The sequence below is a fragment of the Mugil cephalus genome, chromosome 19, assembly GCF_022458985.1.
Source record: "Mugil cephalus isolate CIBA_MC_2020 chromosome 19, CIBA_Mcephalus_1.1, whole genome shotgun sequence".
NCBI classification, from domain to species: Eukaryota; Metazoa; Chordata; class Actinopteri; order Mugiliformes; family Mugilidae; genus Mugil; species Mugil cephalus.
In genome coordinates, this window is record NC_061788.1 from 20,895,937 (window position 1) to 20,914,035 (window position 18,099).

The 18,099-nt window shown below is 40.2% G+C and overlaps 1 protein-coding gene across 3 annotated transcripts in view; it reads right to left on the minus strand.

Moving 5' to 3' along the window:
* Positions 1 to 14,770: 14,770 nt before the first annotated feature.
* The window catches only part of LOC124996404 (WD repeat-containing protein 7), a 92,663-nt gene continuing 89,334 nt past the window's right edge, over positions 14,771 to 18,099 (minus strand). For all 3 annotated transcript variants that reach the window (XM_047569384.1, XM_047569385.1, XM_047569383.1), the window contains one exon: positions 14,771 to 17,915. In XM_047569384.1, coding sequence (XP_047425340.1) covers positions 17,712 to 17,915 — 204 coding nt within the window. In that variant the 3' untranslated portion in view covers positions 14,771 to 17,711. The remainder of the gene's footprint in view (positions 17,916 to 18,099) is intronic.

Here is an 18,099-nt window from a genome sequence, read left to right on the forward strand (position 1 = left end):
TTTAAGTCTTTTTTTTCAGTTTGGAAGTGTTGTATTTCACAACTGCAGAAAGATGTCAGCAGTGAGGTGTGTACAAAGCCCCCAACTGGAATCAGACTGGGGACGTTGTTAGCACACAGTCACAGTGGATGCTTAAAGCCAGCAGGGTATGCCGGGCTGCTGTGACCAACTTCAAAGTTGGTCCAGAGTCACTCTGTTGGGAACTGATCGTTCTCCAGAACCATCTACGGGCCAGTCAGATAGTTTGAATGGGTTTTATGAGATGATGGACAGAATAGTAACAGCTACTAGTCATACATCTCGTCTGAGCACCATGGAATTGGTTTTTCACAAATTGCCTCTGACTGATTGCACTCGCCAGTTGCATATGTAGCCAAGTTAAATTTTGTGTATTTTTCCGAAAATCTTTCTTTTGTATTGTGAACTTCCCCAAATAATTATTTTCTGTCTGTGAAAACAAGAAAAAAAGGTTCATAGGTGATTTTCTATTATATGGCCTTTGTTCCCCTGGGGTATTATTTTGTTCAGGGCTGTGTGAGCTTGGAACTGATTGGTGGAGAGCCGCAGCGTGGGCTTGGTGTGTGTGAACTTTATTCTGAAGATTGAAGTATAGATGCTCAACACCAGTGTCCATCTCATTTCCCAACTATATAACACAACGCAGAAAGCAGCCTGGTACACATACATAATAAAATGTAGATGCTGTGTTACCAGACTCGTACTCTGACTATTGACGTGTACGTTTTAACGTTGCCATGGGGTTTGCTTGTTGTCATTGTTCCTCCTATTGATTTATTTCAGTGTGTTAAAACGGAAAGACCTGCACTTGATTTATGTAACTTAGGCTGCTGAGCCTTCTTATTGCCAGTGGTTAAATATGTTTTAGGAAGGTCTGTTAGAGGCCACTATTAACACTACTCTATCGCTTCATGAGACATGTGAACATTGAACACTGGCACAGTATTTCTCTGAGTGGAGAGGTCAGAGACACAAACTCTATGCTTCTGCGTCAATTTGACATCGTAGCTACGGCGTCAGTGCAGACCCTGTACAGACGCTAATACCGTAGCCCAGAGATGTAACTATGCATCATGGCGACGCAGAGCGCAAGAGCTGTGATTGGTCCCCTTGGTATTAGCCAATTTCTGCTTTATTGATTGTTTTGGACCAATAAAGATGGAACATATTGACGAAAGGTTAACCGAGGAGGTTGAAAGGTACAAGAGTTTGAGTTACCATTGATGAAAGTGAAGCATGAAGCACAAGCGTAGGCTATGCGCATATCCTGCTCATGCCATAAACTGTGCTAAGTGTATCACTCAAAGCAGCTGCACTGCAAAAAACTGAAGTTATATTTTACATCCATTATTAGATTTATTAACTTCCCACCTTAGAGACGTATGTTTCAGCCCCAACTAAGAAGAAAGTAGCAAGCCTAGTATTACACATTTTTAACATTCATTTCTGACAAGTCACTGACGTCATGAAGCTGCACTTCTCTAAAACTTTACCTGGTGTTTAAAAATCAGATTATGTTTTTCTTAAGATTAAAATTTCATTACATTTATAAATTTTGTATTGTTTTTCAGTAGATTTTTTTTCAGTGTATTAATACCATAATACCAATTAATTCCAATCATTTAATCCTCTGTTAATTATTTATCTCATCTCATCTTCTACTGCCTCTTATCCTCACTAGGGTTGCGGGGGTTACTGGAACCTATCCCAGCTGGCATCGGGCGAGTGATGGGGTACACCCTGGACAGGTCGCCAGCCTATCACAGGGTTAACACAGAGACAAACAAGCATTCACACTCACACTCACAAATAGGGTCAATTTAGAAGCACCAGTGAACCTAATGAGCATGTCTTTGGAGGTGGGAGGAAACCGGAGTACCCAGACAAAATCCACACAGACACAGGAAGAACATGCAAACTCCAACCAGAAAGGCCTGAACTGGACTCAAACCTGGACCTTCTTGCTGGGGGGTATTAGTGCTAACTACCGAATTAACAAAGTCAATATATTTATCAATAAAGAGGCAGTAAATACAAATAGATTTAATATTAAAATCTACATAATACAGATTTTAATGTGTGCCATTTAGAAGAAATGACTTGAAGAAATGAGGTTCTAACTTTATTTAACAACTTTTATTTAGGTTCTAACTTGTGCACCAGTAAGATGTTTTGCACCGGTCTGTGAAATTGGCCTGCTGATATTTTGGGTCATTCATCTATGCAAAATGTCTTCGACCAGCACTCTTACAAGCACTCTTTGGTATGTTGCAGAATTTATAGCTGGATCGATGTCTGCTAGCTGCCCAGTCTCTGAGGCAGCCAAGCAACCCCAAACCATCATATTCCCACCATCAAGCTTCAAAGTTGGTTTGAAGTTCTTCTTCTGAAGAAAGTGGTCTTTGGTGTGTGAAAACATATCTGGTGTTACATGCTTGATACATAACTTTGTGAGACCTCTGCACCACCCACATAATTCATAAATACCTGAATACATGTTACCAATATAGTAGCACGGACTAACCTTCCAGTTCTGTACAGGAGACTGTACAATGTAAGTTACAATGTAAGTATATTTACTTTTTTGAAGCAACCTACTACTAATTACTACTAATACATTATAATAAAATTGAGCTGAATAGTTGTGTTGTAAATATGATGTAGTGGTTAATAGCGATCATAATTTACCTCAATGGTAAATAATAGGATTATCTTATGGTATATTATCTAAGATAATATAACATAACATTAATTAATCCTGTCACATACATATCTAAAAATAAGATAATTTATCTTATTTCAAATATTTAAATGCTATTTTAAAATGTTCATACATCTCTCCATCGGGTATTTTCGGACATGTATGTGTGATTTTTATATCTAACCAATGCAAAATGTTGACGAGGTTCACTGGATAATTACTAATATTGACCGTATTTTTTAACATTTTTTTTTATAAGAAGAAAGCTAAAGCCATCAGAATTCTGACTTTTGAGTTGAGATTAAAATCAGATTAAACTCAGAATTCTGAGTTTAAAGGCAGATCTCACCTTTTTCCCCCACAGTGGCCTTAATACTCTTCCATAATTATGTAGCCTTGCTGATTTTATTACTAGCTGGTTTTTGTTATATATTTACCTGTCTGTATTTCTTGTATATTTGTTCATATGCAGGTTTTGCAAATTTTTTGCTCATTCTGTTTTTTTTTTTTTTTTTTGCTGTTTTTTTGATTTTCACTTTTATTTTACTTTACTTATTTTTATCTGTTAATTGTCTTCCCTTCTTCTTTACCAGTGGTGCTCATGAGTGTGTTTTATGTGAAACTAAGCTACTGTGACAGCTTTTTCCCTTGTAAATGAATAAAGTCTAAGTTATAAGAGAGAGAACTTAAAGTGAGAATGCAAGAAGCAGATGGTAAGCAAACGAGGATATTTATTTAAGAATGAGCTAACAAAGTTCCCTTTGAATGCCTTACAAAAATTAGGATATTTAATACTTAATTTATTTTGCAAATTCAATTTTTTATTTCTCTTTTTAAACTGCATTTCTAATACATTTTGAATTTACCTTATTTATGTCTTTTCAAATGATTGACTTGAGCCTGTTATTTGTGATTGTAAATACATTTTTAGATCAGTCTTTCATCAGTATATTTTATATTATTATTATTATTATTATTATTATTATTATTATTATATCATTCGTACATTTAATATTTTCATAGATGATCTACTGGTTGTCCATTAAGTAATTTAAACTTTTATTTATACGTTAATAAGTATAGTTGTAATTACATTAAGTAATGTTTACCATACCACCCTGTAATCACTGGCTCATACCACAGTGTCTTACTCCTTATATTTCCTTATATTTGCGGTCATCTACAGGTGTTCTAGAATGTTCACTCGTTGTGATGACACAACAAAGACAGAATTCCATTGTCCATCTCTCTATCTAACCTTCTTCATTCTTCATCTTGAATTTACTTGGTTTACCAGTGTATTGAGGCTTTCCTGAGTGCTTTTACATGTTTCATTCAACATTTATCATTAGTTTAGTTAGTTCTGTATTCAGACAGTGTCTTATCCATGGCGTTCACTGAAGGAAGCAGAGGCATATACAGCCCCAACAGGGGGCAATTGTCTTTAGTCTGATTCTACACATTTCCAGATGTAGTTAATACAAAATGAAAGCAGAAAACAGAATGAACATAATGAACAAACTGACCTTTTTTCCACAGCTGTTCTTTGACACCATTGCCTATGAGCGGACTCTTCAGAACTGCTGGCGTCTCGGCTCCTACAAGTGTTATGTAAGATCCTCTATAGTTCCAAGTCTACTATATCTCTATATAATATATGCGAGATAAAGCATTAACCTGTCTCATCTCTTGTTTTTATCTAGATTGCACTTATTGCTGAGCTTTTGCGGCTTCAGCAGAACAAACAGCTCTCACCTAATGTATCTGTTGAAGATATGACTGAGCTGCTAATGGAGGAGAGCAAGAATACTCTAAAAATTCCGTAAGTATCTGAGAAACACACCACACACCACACCTGCCTTTTACTCTGCTCATAAGGAAGAACTGTAAAGATTAAACTCTTGTTTTCTTTGTGTTTCAAGGATGTGGGAATTTGAAATGGACCGCCTCCATAAGACCTGCACCAAACCTCTTGCCCAGCTGGTAAGGACCCACTCTGAATTCAACTGATGCTTGATTCACTTCCTTCTCCTGTAAATATGTTCAATCTGCTCAACATCTCCTTCCTTTTCTTGTTTCAGGTGTGGGAAGTGAGGAGCAGCATGACGAATAGAGATGTGGAGTTTGAAGCCAGAAGACTCCTCCGCTCTTCAGAGCTCATGCTTCCTAACTTTCAGTAAGTTACATCTGCCATTCATTTTGTTTGTGTAATTCCCTGAAGTGTTTTAAAAGTAACTCTGATAAGTGTGTTCCACAGAAATCCCATGATCATCAGCCAGGTCAAGGAGTACACCAGGAGGCTGACAGAGCAGCAGTTTGAGGCTCCCAGCTCCAAACAGCCTGAACCATGGGAGGTGGTGGTGGAGGTGGTTTCCAAAGTCCTGCAGGGCTTCTGGGATTATCCTCCAAACACCTCTGTTGATGTAATCTGTCTTCCATATTTGTGCAGTTCATGTAGGCCTACACTCGTGCCATTCGACACAACATGATCCAGTATATCCAGGAGAAAGTCAGGCAGGCCTACCCCGACGATGTCTTTAAAAAGAGTCTCAACCGTTTTGCTGCAGAGTTGCTGAACACAACCGTTGATGTTGCAGTTAAAGAGATCCATTTGTTGTTTCCTCCAGATTTTCTTGCCACCACCGCTGACCCACCACTTTTGTGGTTCACTATCCTGGATGCAGCAGAGGAACATGAGTCTTCTGTGACTGCAGCTCCATCAGCTCCTGTACCCTCTACTCAGCAGCAGACTAAATCCAGCCCAGAATCCCAGTCTGTGGTTCCACCCCCTCCACCTGCACCTGGAGGCACTGCAGATGAAGCTCCAGCTAGTGTTTGGGTTCCATCTACATTTTCTTAGTTTTTCTTTAGTTTCATTTGTTTTCTTTATTATTTCGGAGTTCGTGCATGTAGTTCCTTTTATCTGGCACATTTTGCATCATTTCCATTTTATATCGTTTTCATTTCATTTTCATTTTGTGTTATTTAGTTTGATGTTGTTGTTCACTGTGTGATGTTGAGAAAGGTGACTGAAGTTTCCGCGCCACTTTCACTCCACCATTTTCCTTTTCTTGGTTTTATTTCAATGTTGGCTGTATTCCATTGTTATTGTTTTGTTTTGTTTTTCAATAAATTGTTTCATTCTGATGATTCTGAATTGACATGTGATTGTGATTAGGAATTTGCCTTCCTCTCTCCCTGTGACAACAACAAAGATCATGAAAAAAGGTTTCTGCTGCCTTGTGCTTCATTCTGATTAAACTGATGTCTAATAAAGAACTGTGGAGATGTTACAGCATGTCTTTGCAGTGATTTTTAACATCTTCTTTAGCCAATCAGCCGTGCCCATATGCTTCAAATAGGCCATCGTCACATCCTACCGGGTGAATGACTATCAGTCATATTTGAAAGTTCGAAAATATTTGAAAAGTCGGAAAACACAACTTTTAGCAAGCACACTAGTATTTTTATTGACATTGTAACAAAAAATGACTTGGGCAGTTACACTATTAGGCTAACGATCAAGTGAGATGGCAGCACTTAAATGCAGTGACGTCACATGGTCTCTATGAATATATCTTACATATCAGTCCAGTGTATATACAACGTATATACGAATATGTGTGTTTCTTGAGTTTGAGTTGAGTTATAAGAGTCTTTTCTCCTGAACTGGAGATCAGAACGCAACGTGCTGTAAAGGAACTGTTGAACTTTGGTTAATGAGCTCATTCCAAAAAAAACCCTCACTCTTCATCAGAAAGTTTGCGCTGCGTTCGATGGAGAAAAGCTTTCTTCACGGCGGCCGATGAAAGGAATTAAGAAAAGCAGAGAGAAGGAACATCCTCTAACTTTGCTGCATAAGTAATATTCAATCAATATGTAAGATTAGTTTGCTCTTTGAGACGCTAATGCCTTTGATCAAAAGAAGAGTTTATCAGTGCACTTGATTGGAGCAGCACTTCAAAAAGAAAACCTCACAAGCCTCAGCCCCGAACATGTACATACAACAATACAAAAAAAAAAAAAACTCTGAAGAGGGGACCTTCCTCAAATAATGTCACATGTTTTATACAAAATCAAATGATACAGTGAGTTTCTGTGCTTGCTGGTTGTGTGAGATTTTGCTGGTGTTGTGCGTTTGTATGTTTGCTGTTGAGCTCTCCTGGCCACCGTACAGGTGATTTCAGATGGATTGCCACAACAGAGGAGGTGGAGAAACCTTGGAAGCTTTGGTTCCATTTTCCTGCTGGTGCTCAGCCTACTCAGACACTGAATGTCTTCATGCACCACTGCATGAGAGCGTTTTGTCCAAAGTCTCTGATGACCTCTTTCTTTGCAATGTGACTTTGGGTGCATTTTTTTTTTCTCTGGGATAAACAGGCAGATGTGAAAGTACCCTACAGACTAGACCTGAGCCTTACTGACATTCAAGGTGTAGCGCTTATATAGCTGTTACACGTCCTATGGAAAATAGTCAGAACAGAAAAAAAATTAAGCGTGAAGTGGTTGATATCCTCTTGCTCATGGTGAGTCTGTGAATGAAATCTAATCTGAGTTCAATAAAGTATTAATACATTCTGATGATTACAATTACTCAGCATTTGGCATATATGGATTTTAATACTGTTCAGTCACCCAACCAGGCAAAAGTAATGCCTTCCTGAGAGGAAACAAAGGGGATACTAAGGCTAATACTACAAAGACAAAAGCCTAAACTGCTAAGAAGAGATCAAGGAAATGTGAACATGAACGCACCACATAATAATGACAGTACAGTAGAACTGAACCACAGATGATGCAAGTAGATAGAGACTGGACCCCCCAGACTCTAGACGCTGGGGGCTGTGGAGAGGTAGAAGAAGCTGGCAGGATGCTGAAGGAGACCTCTGATGAAGACTTCTAGGATGACCATAGAGGTGGAGATAGGGAGGAGGATTGTAGCGCAACGGACTGCCTGGATGGACTGACAGAATGACAGTGACCATGAAGCACATGGATGAGGGAATGATTGGTTGGGAGAAGGCGGGCAAACTGTTAATTGGATGGAAGTAGTGACAGCGTGGGAAAACTGAAGAGGTGAGGAAAGAGAGCAGCAACCCACATCCACCAGAGGGGAACAGATTGTAAGGGGACAGATCTTCTTAAACTTTCACAACACTAAACACTAGTTTATTGAAAGTAATCTATCAATTGAAGAAATTGATAGTCAAAGTAACATCTGCATGAATAGCAGAAACCAAGGTCTTCCAGCAGAACATTGTCCAAAGCATCACAATGCCTACTTAGTGCGTAATGTGTTCACCAGATAAGTGATGCAAGCATGTGCATGCCGTGCATGTAATGTAAAAGAAAATACAAATCATTAGAGCGGGCCACTTTCATCCCCATTGTTGGTGCTTTCAGCAGTGGACTGCGGTCAACATAGGCACCCTAAATTGTGGCACTGTGTGTGTTCTAACACCTTTCTATTAGACACAGCATTCATTTTTTCAGCAATTTGAACTACACTATCTTGTGTATTACATCAGACCACACTGCCCAGCCTTCACTCTCAACATGCATCTCTCAGCCTTGTATCAGTGCTGATGGTTCAATTCAAATATGCATAATTTGTAATAAGTCAAACACATGCTGTTTATGACATTTAAATACATTCATTCATGCAAAAAATCTCTAATATTTTGTTTACCACATTTGGGGTAGTTGGATATGTTTACATGGGTAAACTCCCAAAGCATTTCAAATGGAAAGCTGCATTGTATTAGGCTGTATTTTACTATTTGCAGTGCTTGCATAAACAACAGGTACTAAATGACTTTATTCACTGGTAACTGTAAAAAAAAGCCAATGATACGTTAATCTTGCCACTGTCGCCCTCTGGCTTGCTCTGGAGGTTGCTGGCTGTTTTTTTTTAAAGCATCTTGAGACAATTTGTATTGTTATTGGCGCTATATAAATAAAACAGAATTGAATTGAAATTAAATAGAATTTTTCCATTATATTGAATATACAAACTTTCATAACACCTTAAAGTTGGTAAGTTTAAACATATTATAGATCCATCATCTGCATGAGTTGAGATGTTCAAATGGTTAAAAAAAAAGTTCTGTTTTTCAGCTCCAGTCCTGTTAACCTTTCCTGTATTTCACATCCTATACACTGAGCATCGGTTTTAGCAACCTGGTTTCAGACAACAAGTCCAATTAAATCATAAATATGTGTGCAGGCCTTGTAAGTTTAAGCCCATTTGCTTATGTCTGACCTCCTCACCTCATTAAAACTCTAAACATGCATCATTCCCTCCTCACCTCCACAAAACCCTTCGTCTTAACCACTGTTAGTAACCTTAAGCCAACTCTAAGCTGCAGAGCGGCTCAACGCTGGATTGATAATTGAAAACTAAAGCGGTGGTGATTAATTTTTGACAGTGTTGTGGTTTAAAAGAAGGCAGCCCCTCCTCTAGCGCTGGGCCCCCCCGATTCCTGTGGTTGATGTGAGAAACCCCGGTGAATCAAAACTCTGACGGGGCTCTTGGGGGTTTCTTTCCCTCTCTCCCTCCCTCCATCCTTCCATCGCTAGGCTGGGTTTTAATGCTTACCTGGGGGACTGAAAGGGGGGAAAGCCGAGGTTCTCTGACTTCACGTCAATACTTTCTCTCTCCAGCTGAGCAGAATCACAGGCTCTCTGCTCTTAACTAATCGAAACCTGAACCTCCCCACCAAACCCCTTCCTCTTTCTCTCTCTGCTCCCTCTCCCTCCATTCTCACTAACTTCACCAACAAACTCCAGGCTTGTCGAAGCTAAACACACACATTGTCCCGTTTTTGATCTCCTCTTCACTCTGTACTTAACATCGACTTTCCTTCGTATATTTCTTAAGGCGTCGACAACGGAGGACTTTGTCCCACGTTTAAGTATGCGCAGATACTTTCTCAGGATTAAAGAGAACTTAGCATGTTGAAGGCTCTGATGTTAAAATGTGTGGCTGCTGTCAGGAGGCTCTGAGAAAAGAGGATAAGTGGACTACTTAAAACTGTTTGTAGGGATAAAGATCTGGAGGCTCACTGCTCTGAGAAGTTTTAAACTGATATCTGAAGTTAAAAGGCCCATGAAGAGTTGACGTTTTTTGGCCCTCAGAATTTTCTACATTTTTCAGTGGATTTTCACACAAATACTGAAAGTAAACAGCAAGAACCCAATCAACCAAATCAAACTGAAATATTATACTTATGCATTTAATTATTCAAGACAATTAAGATCTGTTGTGTAGGACTAGATGCTAATATCCCTCATTGCAGAGGGTTCAGCGGTGAATCGCAGCGTCCCAGATTCATCCCCTATGGCATCAACTCTCTCAAAGGCCCAGACAGGGTCTCTTCATCCACAGCCACCCCTTTCAGCAGCTCTGGAGAGGACATTGACTGCCTGTCTGTGGGCTTTCCAACTGAGGTGGCTACAAACCCTGCAGCCTACTTAAACTGGTCGGACCCTCATCTCCCATCCTCGTTGTTGTGCGTTGGTGGCAAGCTCCATGTACCTCAGCTTCTTGTGCTTGTAGGCCTCCTCCTCTACTGAGCTCTCCCAGAGCACTGTGAGCCTGATGAAGCTGACCATAGCACCAGGTGTGGTCGTGGGTTGGTGGACGCAATCTCAGTTGGGAAGCAGAGCTTTTGGTCTACTTCCAATTATGTGCCACACTCCACTGCCCAACATCAGATCTTGAGGTGGTGAGACAGGCTTAACCTGGACAAAGGTTGTCGCTTTCCAGCAGGATTATGTGGGTGAAAGGGTGCTGACACTCATCTCCTGTGTTTTCAGCACTGCTGCAAGACACCTCAGCACCTGGTTGTGCCACCAGGTGTAATGACGTTGGGTGAGGCCGGTCTTGCAGCCTACTATGGGTTTCTGTATTACTGGAGTCAGACAGAATAAGCATGTGGGGTCTTTGTCTTACCGTTATCTGATGGTCTTGGGAGATGAGATGAATTCATAGGCAGTCTTGATGGTGAAGCTCACTCTATATCCTATAGCTCTTGCCAGCATATCTTCCTCTTTTCCACTCCTTCCCATATCATTCCCTGCCCTTGTTCTGCCTGTGCCATGGCTTTTGCGCACCTGTCTGCTTCCTCTTCCCACCACACTTCCTGCACCACAAGCATGTGTTTTTGGGATGGAGTGACCTTTTTCCAAGCTGGTGTGTTGGTCCCAAGACCAAGCCAATACTGCATTTGGGAAAGCCAAGCCGGTTCCTTGCTTAGGAGCTAACCCGTCTCTTTCCACCTTAGAGATTGGAACTTCATACAGGGTTAGTGGTTACATGAAGAGTGAGAGTAGCCCAAAGTGCATGCACCAGAGCTTCAGCTTGCCAGGTAGCAGGGTTCTGTCAATGCTCTCTATACCAGTGGTTACATCCCTCCTGAACTGATACTCCACTCCACTAGTTGCTCTGTTTGCCCATTTGTACATACCTGTGAGTTGCAAAAGTAAGTGAACCCTTGTTTCCAGTATCTGGTGTGACAAGGTAGCTAAACATTTCTGGTAACTGCTGACCAGTCACAGGAACCAGGAGGAATTTTAGCCCATTCTTTAGTACAGAGTCGTTTCAATTCTGAGATGTTGGGATTCTCTCTTTCTATTGGCTTAAGATCAAGACTTTGATTTTGCCACTCCAAAACATTCTTTTTTGTTCTGCATTCTATCAGCGTTAGAAGTAAAGCATATTCTTTTTTCCTTACAACGAATTTCTGCATCCCACTTCTGGGTCCTCGTCTGTATTGAACTGTGACACCAGCGAGGTTGAGGTAATGGATCCTTAAAATTCAGTTTCAAAACTTTCGAAACCTTTTAAAAGCCCCCCGATGTGGATATGTTTGCTATTCCAAGATATGTTGCTTTTGGGATAAATAGGCTTCCTTGAGGAGAGCCAGATGGCTATGGCCAAATAAGTAGGTCAGACTGTCTCAGAAACAACAAGATTTGGGGGGTGCTTGCAAACCTGGTCAGGTCCAATAAGACCAAATATTCTTGTGGAATTATACCATGCGGTTAGCTGGCTGCAACCAAGCAGAGGCATTTTTGATGATGTGTATGACTATGTTACTCTTCACCACTTAAAGCCCACCAAAATGTTTTGATTTCCCTGGCAGACCTTTGTGAGAACATGATCTTTTATATCACAAAAGAACAATGAAACAAAAGTAAGAGACAATAAACTTCTCATAAATGTTTGCTGATAGCCTGAGAAGCAGCGTGTAAGAGATTTTAGCTTTAACTAACAGCTCCTGACCCACTCTAACATGAAAAATCCAAGCGACTGTCTTTTAAAGACAAACTTTGACTCAGCGGTGATACAGCTATATACTATATAGCTGTATCTGGGTTACATCAAACCGCCCCGGTTCCTGCAAAACCTCTGCGAATCAAGTCTGTATTTCTCCCCTAAAACTCTCTCCCATCCAGCTGTGAGATCCAATCGATTGTAAACAACCACAGATCTTTTGATAATCTTTTTATCTTGAGGAAAAATAACACTTGCAGCCAAAACGCAGGAACTTTCAGGAACATCAATAATAGATAAATACACAAGCTGGAACAACAGGACTCTCTGATCTCAACAAAACTTTCATATCCACAGCAACTTCAACTAAATAAGAAGAAAAAAAGAAGCATGGGAAAACATCCAGGGCATTCTGATTCTTTTCACAGTAAAAGCCGTTTTTTTAAATGTGACTTTTGATTTAAGAATGGCGAGAAAGATCCTTTAATAAGACACTTACTTTATAAAAGGAATGGAACAAAGGAAGAGGGTGAAAATGGAAAAGGTGGAGAAGGAAAGTGGAGGAGAGAGAAAGAGGGAAGGGAAGGGTGGTGGTGGAGGAGAGGGCATGAGATGAAGTGAATGGGAGAGGGTGGCTGGCTACCTCTCCCTGCAGATCAATAATAATAATAATAAAAAAAGATGCAGAAATCTGAACCCCTGCTGTTTTTTCAGACGTTTCTTTATTCTACAATGACCCCTTAAGGAGGTGTCTGGACAAAAGAAAAAAAAAAAAGGAAGAAGAAAAGGAAACATAAATAAAGTGATCTGGGGTAGCCAGTGAGAGTTTGGCCTCCCTACCCTCTAATTGGCTGTGCCATTGGCTCAGGTGACCCCGAACCATCCCTTTGTTCTGCTGCCACGCGCCTACCTGCTGTGAGACCTCCCAGGATGCACTGAGCACCTCTCCTCCACCTCCCTCTCTTCCACTCACCATCCATTCATAAGCCACTGTTGCATGTCATTAACTTAGAGCCACTGGTGACCCACTCTGAAGCTGCATGTTCGAGACCCCTGTTTTGTTTTTTGTTTTTTTTTGTGTGTGTGTGTGTGTGTTTTCTGCTTTTCTTTCACCCCAAATGATTGAGTCAATGAAGTCTTCTTCCAGCAGAGGTTCTTTTTGGTTAAAACTGAATATTCCTTCACCAATCTCACGTAGCGCCCCCCAAGGGAGGGATTTGTGCCGTGATTTTTAAGCCATTCTGTGCAACTTAACAAAAGTAAGCATGAAGAAGACAGTGAGTAACCTTTGTTGTAAAAGGTGACAGAGCTTGAACTCTTAATTAATAGCCTCTCTTCCGTCAAACCAGACGATCCAACCATACACATTTTAGAAAGGAGTTCAACCCACACCTCAATTACACACTGATACCGACCTAAAAGTGTGTAACGCAACAATAAAACAGAAAAAGCAGGAGCAGCGAGTCTATATTTTAATTGCTGCTGCTTAACAGGTTCACTCTTCATTTTTTATACCGCAGTTAAAAGTGAATTATTGAGCATGTGCTTCATTTTACATGCAGAACTACAACTTTCATCATTTAGGCCTTTAAATTATGAACAGACTCCACGTGGAAACAGAGGCTGTCAGAGAGTTAGAAGACCTGAGATTAAAGGAAGAGATTGATCTGCTCTGAACTCAGGTTGGTGTTAGTTGAGAGATAAGTGTGTGTGTGTGTGTGTGCGCGCTCTTTCAGTCTAAATGTTTCATATCTAATTTTTTACTCTATTTTCAGTTCATTAAATGTGTGATATGATTAAAGGTATGCTTTTCAGCAGTACAAATCCAGTGTATTTACATTTCATGATTACATCAATCTGCCATAACATTATGACCACTGACAGGAGAAGTAAATAACATTGACCATCTTGTGACAATTCAGTGTTCTGCTGGGAAACTCTTGGACCTGGCATTCATGTAGATGCTACTTAGAAATGTAGCACCCACCTAGACCAGATCAGACACCCCCACCCCATAATAATGACACTCTGGCAGGAGTCATCCTCAGCAGGATGCAGCTTGATATGGACACACACACAAAACGGTTTAGGAAAAACTCAAAAAACATGAAAAACAGCACAAGGTATTGACCTGGCAGAAGGCCCATCTTCACTCTCTGATGAAACACAACTGTTCTGGAGACAAAAGGGAGACCTACACAATATTAGAAAGGTGGTCATAATGTTATGCCTGTTTGCTGTATTTCTTCATAATCTTCATCGCTTATGGCAGGTGATTTGAGAAGAGTAAAAAATTCTGCTAATGCCAAACACTGCTGCTGCGTCACATTAAAAGCCCTTGAGTAGCAAATAGAGTGCCTTTTATTGTGTAAAGCACCCGGGGGAAAATGTGACGGGAGGATTTCTGTGTGTGTGTCTCAACATGAAAGATGGAGGAGGTGCTCTTTATGACACTGTTGGAGATTTATTCAGAATTCAAGGCAACACTTGCGTAGCGCTGTGTAAGGGCGGTTTGCGAGCTGTGCTGCATCCAACGAGCTGGCCTCCAGTTATTGACCTAAGCCCAGCGGAGGTGGTGTTCGGCTGAGTCGGATTGTGGAGCAAAGGAAAAGCAGTCGGCAGGTTCTCAGCACATGTGGGAAGCAAATACAGTACTGGAAAAGCTCCAGGTGAAAACCTCATGGAGCTGTTTGATAGCGTGGAGATTGTTCGTAGCATTTATCATGAATTTAAAAGAAAATAGTAACATGAAAAGAGAGGATAAAACGGAAACAGACATTCTCATTTTCATCTTTATTAGACACAATCATCAACAACAACACATTTGAACACAGCACATGTTTATATGGTGCACGTTAGATCCGATCAGCTCTGTTACATCAAGGGAAGCTCATTTACATGCAGTACACACACACTCGCTTAAATATCTAGATTAAGGTTACTGTAAACAATAAATACATACATACACACAGACATATAAAAATGAGTCAGAAGCATGATCATATTTTTTAAGACGTGTAGCCGCAGAGTGAAAACAGAGTGAAGTGATCAACTCCACAAAAGAAAGACGTGAAAGGAGAGCAATTTTAACGTCTGCTGTTCTAGAGACATTTTTTTTATTTTTTATTCCTGTCTTTTTCCTTTTGTTGTGGAAAACCCCAGGAGGTTTTTTGGACATTTTGGTTCACTACCTTTACCGCAGAACATTTTTTTTCTGGGTGGATGGCCTGATCTTCCTCCCTTGTTACTTACTCCTCAGTTTCCTCTCCGCCTTCTTTATTTTTCTCACCCTTCCTCCCCCGAGACGTGGCCAAAACATATTTTCTCAAACTGTTAAGAGTGGTGGAGGAAACGAAAGATTAAGATCTCAAAGCTGTCAGGACCTGCTCGACTTGACGTGTATGTGTGTGTGTTTTCAGGAATCCGTCAGACGAGATGCTTTTTTTTTATTATTATTTATTTATTTATTTTTGTTTTGGGGGAGGGGAGGGGAGGGGGGTGAACAGGAAGGACTTGTGAAAAGCTTTGACACGCTCCGGTTTACAGGTGCGTAACGGTGTTAGAAGCTTTTTGACAGCACTAATGAAACTGGCAGGAGATGGAGGAAGGACAGGAAGGAGGGCAGAGAAGGGGAGGAAAGGAAGTGAAGGGTGAGAAATACATAATCAGAGCAAGTATGCCTGAACCCGAAACCAAACTCATCTAACTTTTCTGCCACTAAGAATCACAAAAATGGAACCCTATAAAGCAGTATACGGTATATACATATATACTTTATCTTAGGTGGTCTTTATCTTTATAGAGTTTCATATATATTTATATATAGCTTTATAGAATTCTCTCTTTGCATAAAACTCTACCACAACTAACATTTTAAAGCAAGAAGGTCCAGACCAATATTTAAGGTGATAATGTGCAAAAACAAAGTGTCATCAACCGTAAATAAACATCTATAACTACACCCAACTGTGGTGTCTTGGTGTAACGACACATCGGAATACACTAATCCCACTGTAGGACAGCAAAGTCAACGTATACAGTTCTTGTAATGTTACTATTTAAACACATACTGTACACTTTTCAATTTGGTAGCATTCCTCATAGGAAGTAATGGGTGTACTTAGGTCCAGTCCATTAAGCTTTGTTCAAGCCTCTGTTATTAATAAAGAATGATAGCAATGTTTATACAGCAAAAAATAAATAACTTTCTTCTGGGATTTTAACAACTCTGGCCTGAAGATTCTTCTTGTTAAAACCAAAACTAAAACAAAACGGATGATGGTTTAAAAATTGCTCACACAAGTTGGAAATTCACTTATTTGAAGAACTAGTCAGTGCCAGACGGACAGTTACGTAAGCCACAAAATTATCACACCGAACAGCATCTACACTCACTGTACAAGATCAACAGACTACATACATTACGCAGCAGTTCTGAAGCACAATTTGAATATATACACATTTATATTGAGAAACGTTCTAGAAGTCAGGTGGGAGCTTGATGAATGTAAGAGAAAAGCTGCAAGGAGGGAAGTGTTCACATCGATCAGTCAAATAGCAAGCGTCATCTGCAAAGAAACACAGAAACGCGCGGAAAACAGAGGCTTGTAGTAATTCCTTCAAATGTGTAAACATCTAAGAAAGCAAAAATAAGATGAGTGATCTCCCATCGTTGGAACGTTTAGAAGAAAATAACTACTTGACTAAAGGAAAGTAGCTGTAAAAGTTTGCTAAAGAAAGTCAACATAAAGAGGTGGAAGACAAAAATGGAGGGAAAAAAATCAAAATACAATTTATGTTACTAAAGTAATATGCTTCAGTTTGCATCGTATGATGATTTATTTTAACAGATCAGTAGTGAGCACTGCTACACCAGCAGCACCTAAAAGTTGACTGGGATGGTGCTTTTAGGACCAGCAGTCTGAAGTGAGAATGTGTATTTAACAGTGAAAATACACTTGGGTGCTAACGCATACACATGCATTTCAGTGTGACGCTCAGAGACGATGGAAAAGCTTCCAAGGTGTCACAAAAGCAAGCACCGCAGAACTCCCTCGCACGCATTTATGCAGTTTGAAATGCGAAAAGCGTGTACTGGTCTGGGAGAGGTGGGAGTAAACGGCAGCCTTCAACAGGCCGGCTTAGAAATGAATCATTCCAACAATGAGAATGAGAAATTCATTTTAGAAATCTCCTCCATGTTCCTTCAAGTTTCTCAAAATTAAATTCAAAAATGTCTACAATGAGTAAAAACATTTAATAATAAGTTGTCTAAAAGTTTAAATAAATGGAAACAGTTGGAAGATCTGTGACATACTGAAAAAAAAAAGGTTGTAAACAAGCCTCCTATCACAACCTATCATAATGTTTCCTCACATCACTTACAGTAAGACATAAAACACAAAAAGTTCAAGCCTTGACCTGCGTTGGACTCTCCTGGTGCAGCTGCAGTTCGATACCTTCAGATTATTCAAATAAAATAAGTTTAAAAAAAAAAACAACAACAAGAAAAAAAAAACAGAGTGAGTCTCAGTAAATAACACTTGAACTACCAGCCGTGCTCCTGTTAATTCTCTTCTAAAACCTCTTGTAAGACAGCTCAGATGCTGCATGTTGGGAGCTAAAACTAAAGTAACCACTGGCTGAAACCAGGCTGCACCTTTACAGAATCCACCTCACAGCAACATCCCTAAAACACGGCCCAGGTCTGCCAGTTTAGACCATGAAGCGATGCTCCTTGCCATCGTGAGCCATCAGGATGACGTTGCGGTTGGAGGTCCAGATGAGGCGGGCGAGCTTAAGGTGATTCTGGGATCCCGGGGACGCCGGCTGGACCGGAGGAACCTGGTACGTCTTGATGCAGCGGAGCTGAGGAGCTGAGTTCAACATCCCGATGCTGCCCAGCAGACTGGTGTTCATCTGAGGAGGACCAACAACATATCAAACCACACTTTCACAACATCAATCCTGCTTCATCAGTCCGTCACTGCCTGTAAAAAGGCCAAGTCCATCAACACATTCAATAACTCTAGTCATGATTTAATAAATAAAAATAATAAAAAAAGGCTAAATTATCTGTTAATTTAGCATTCAAATGATTTAT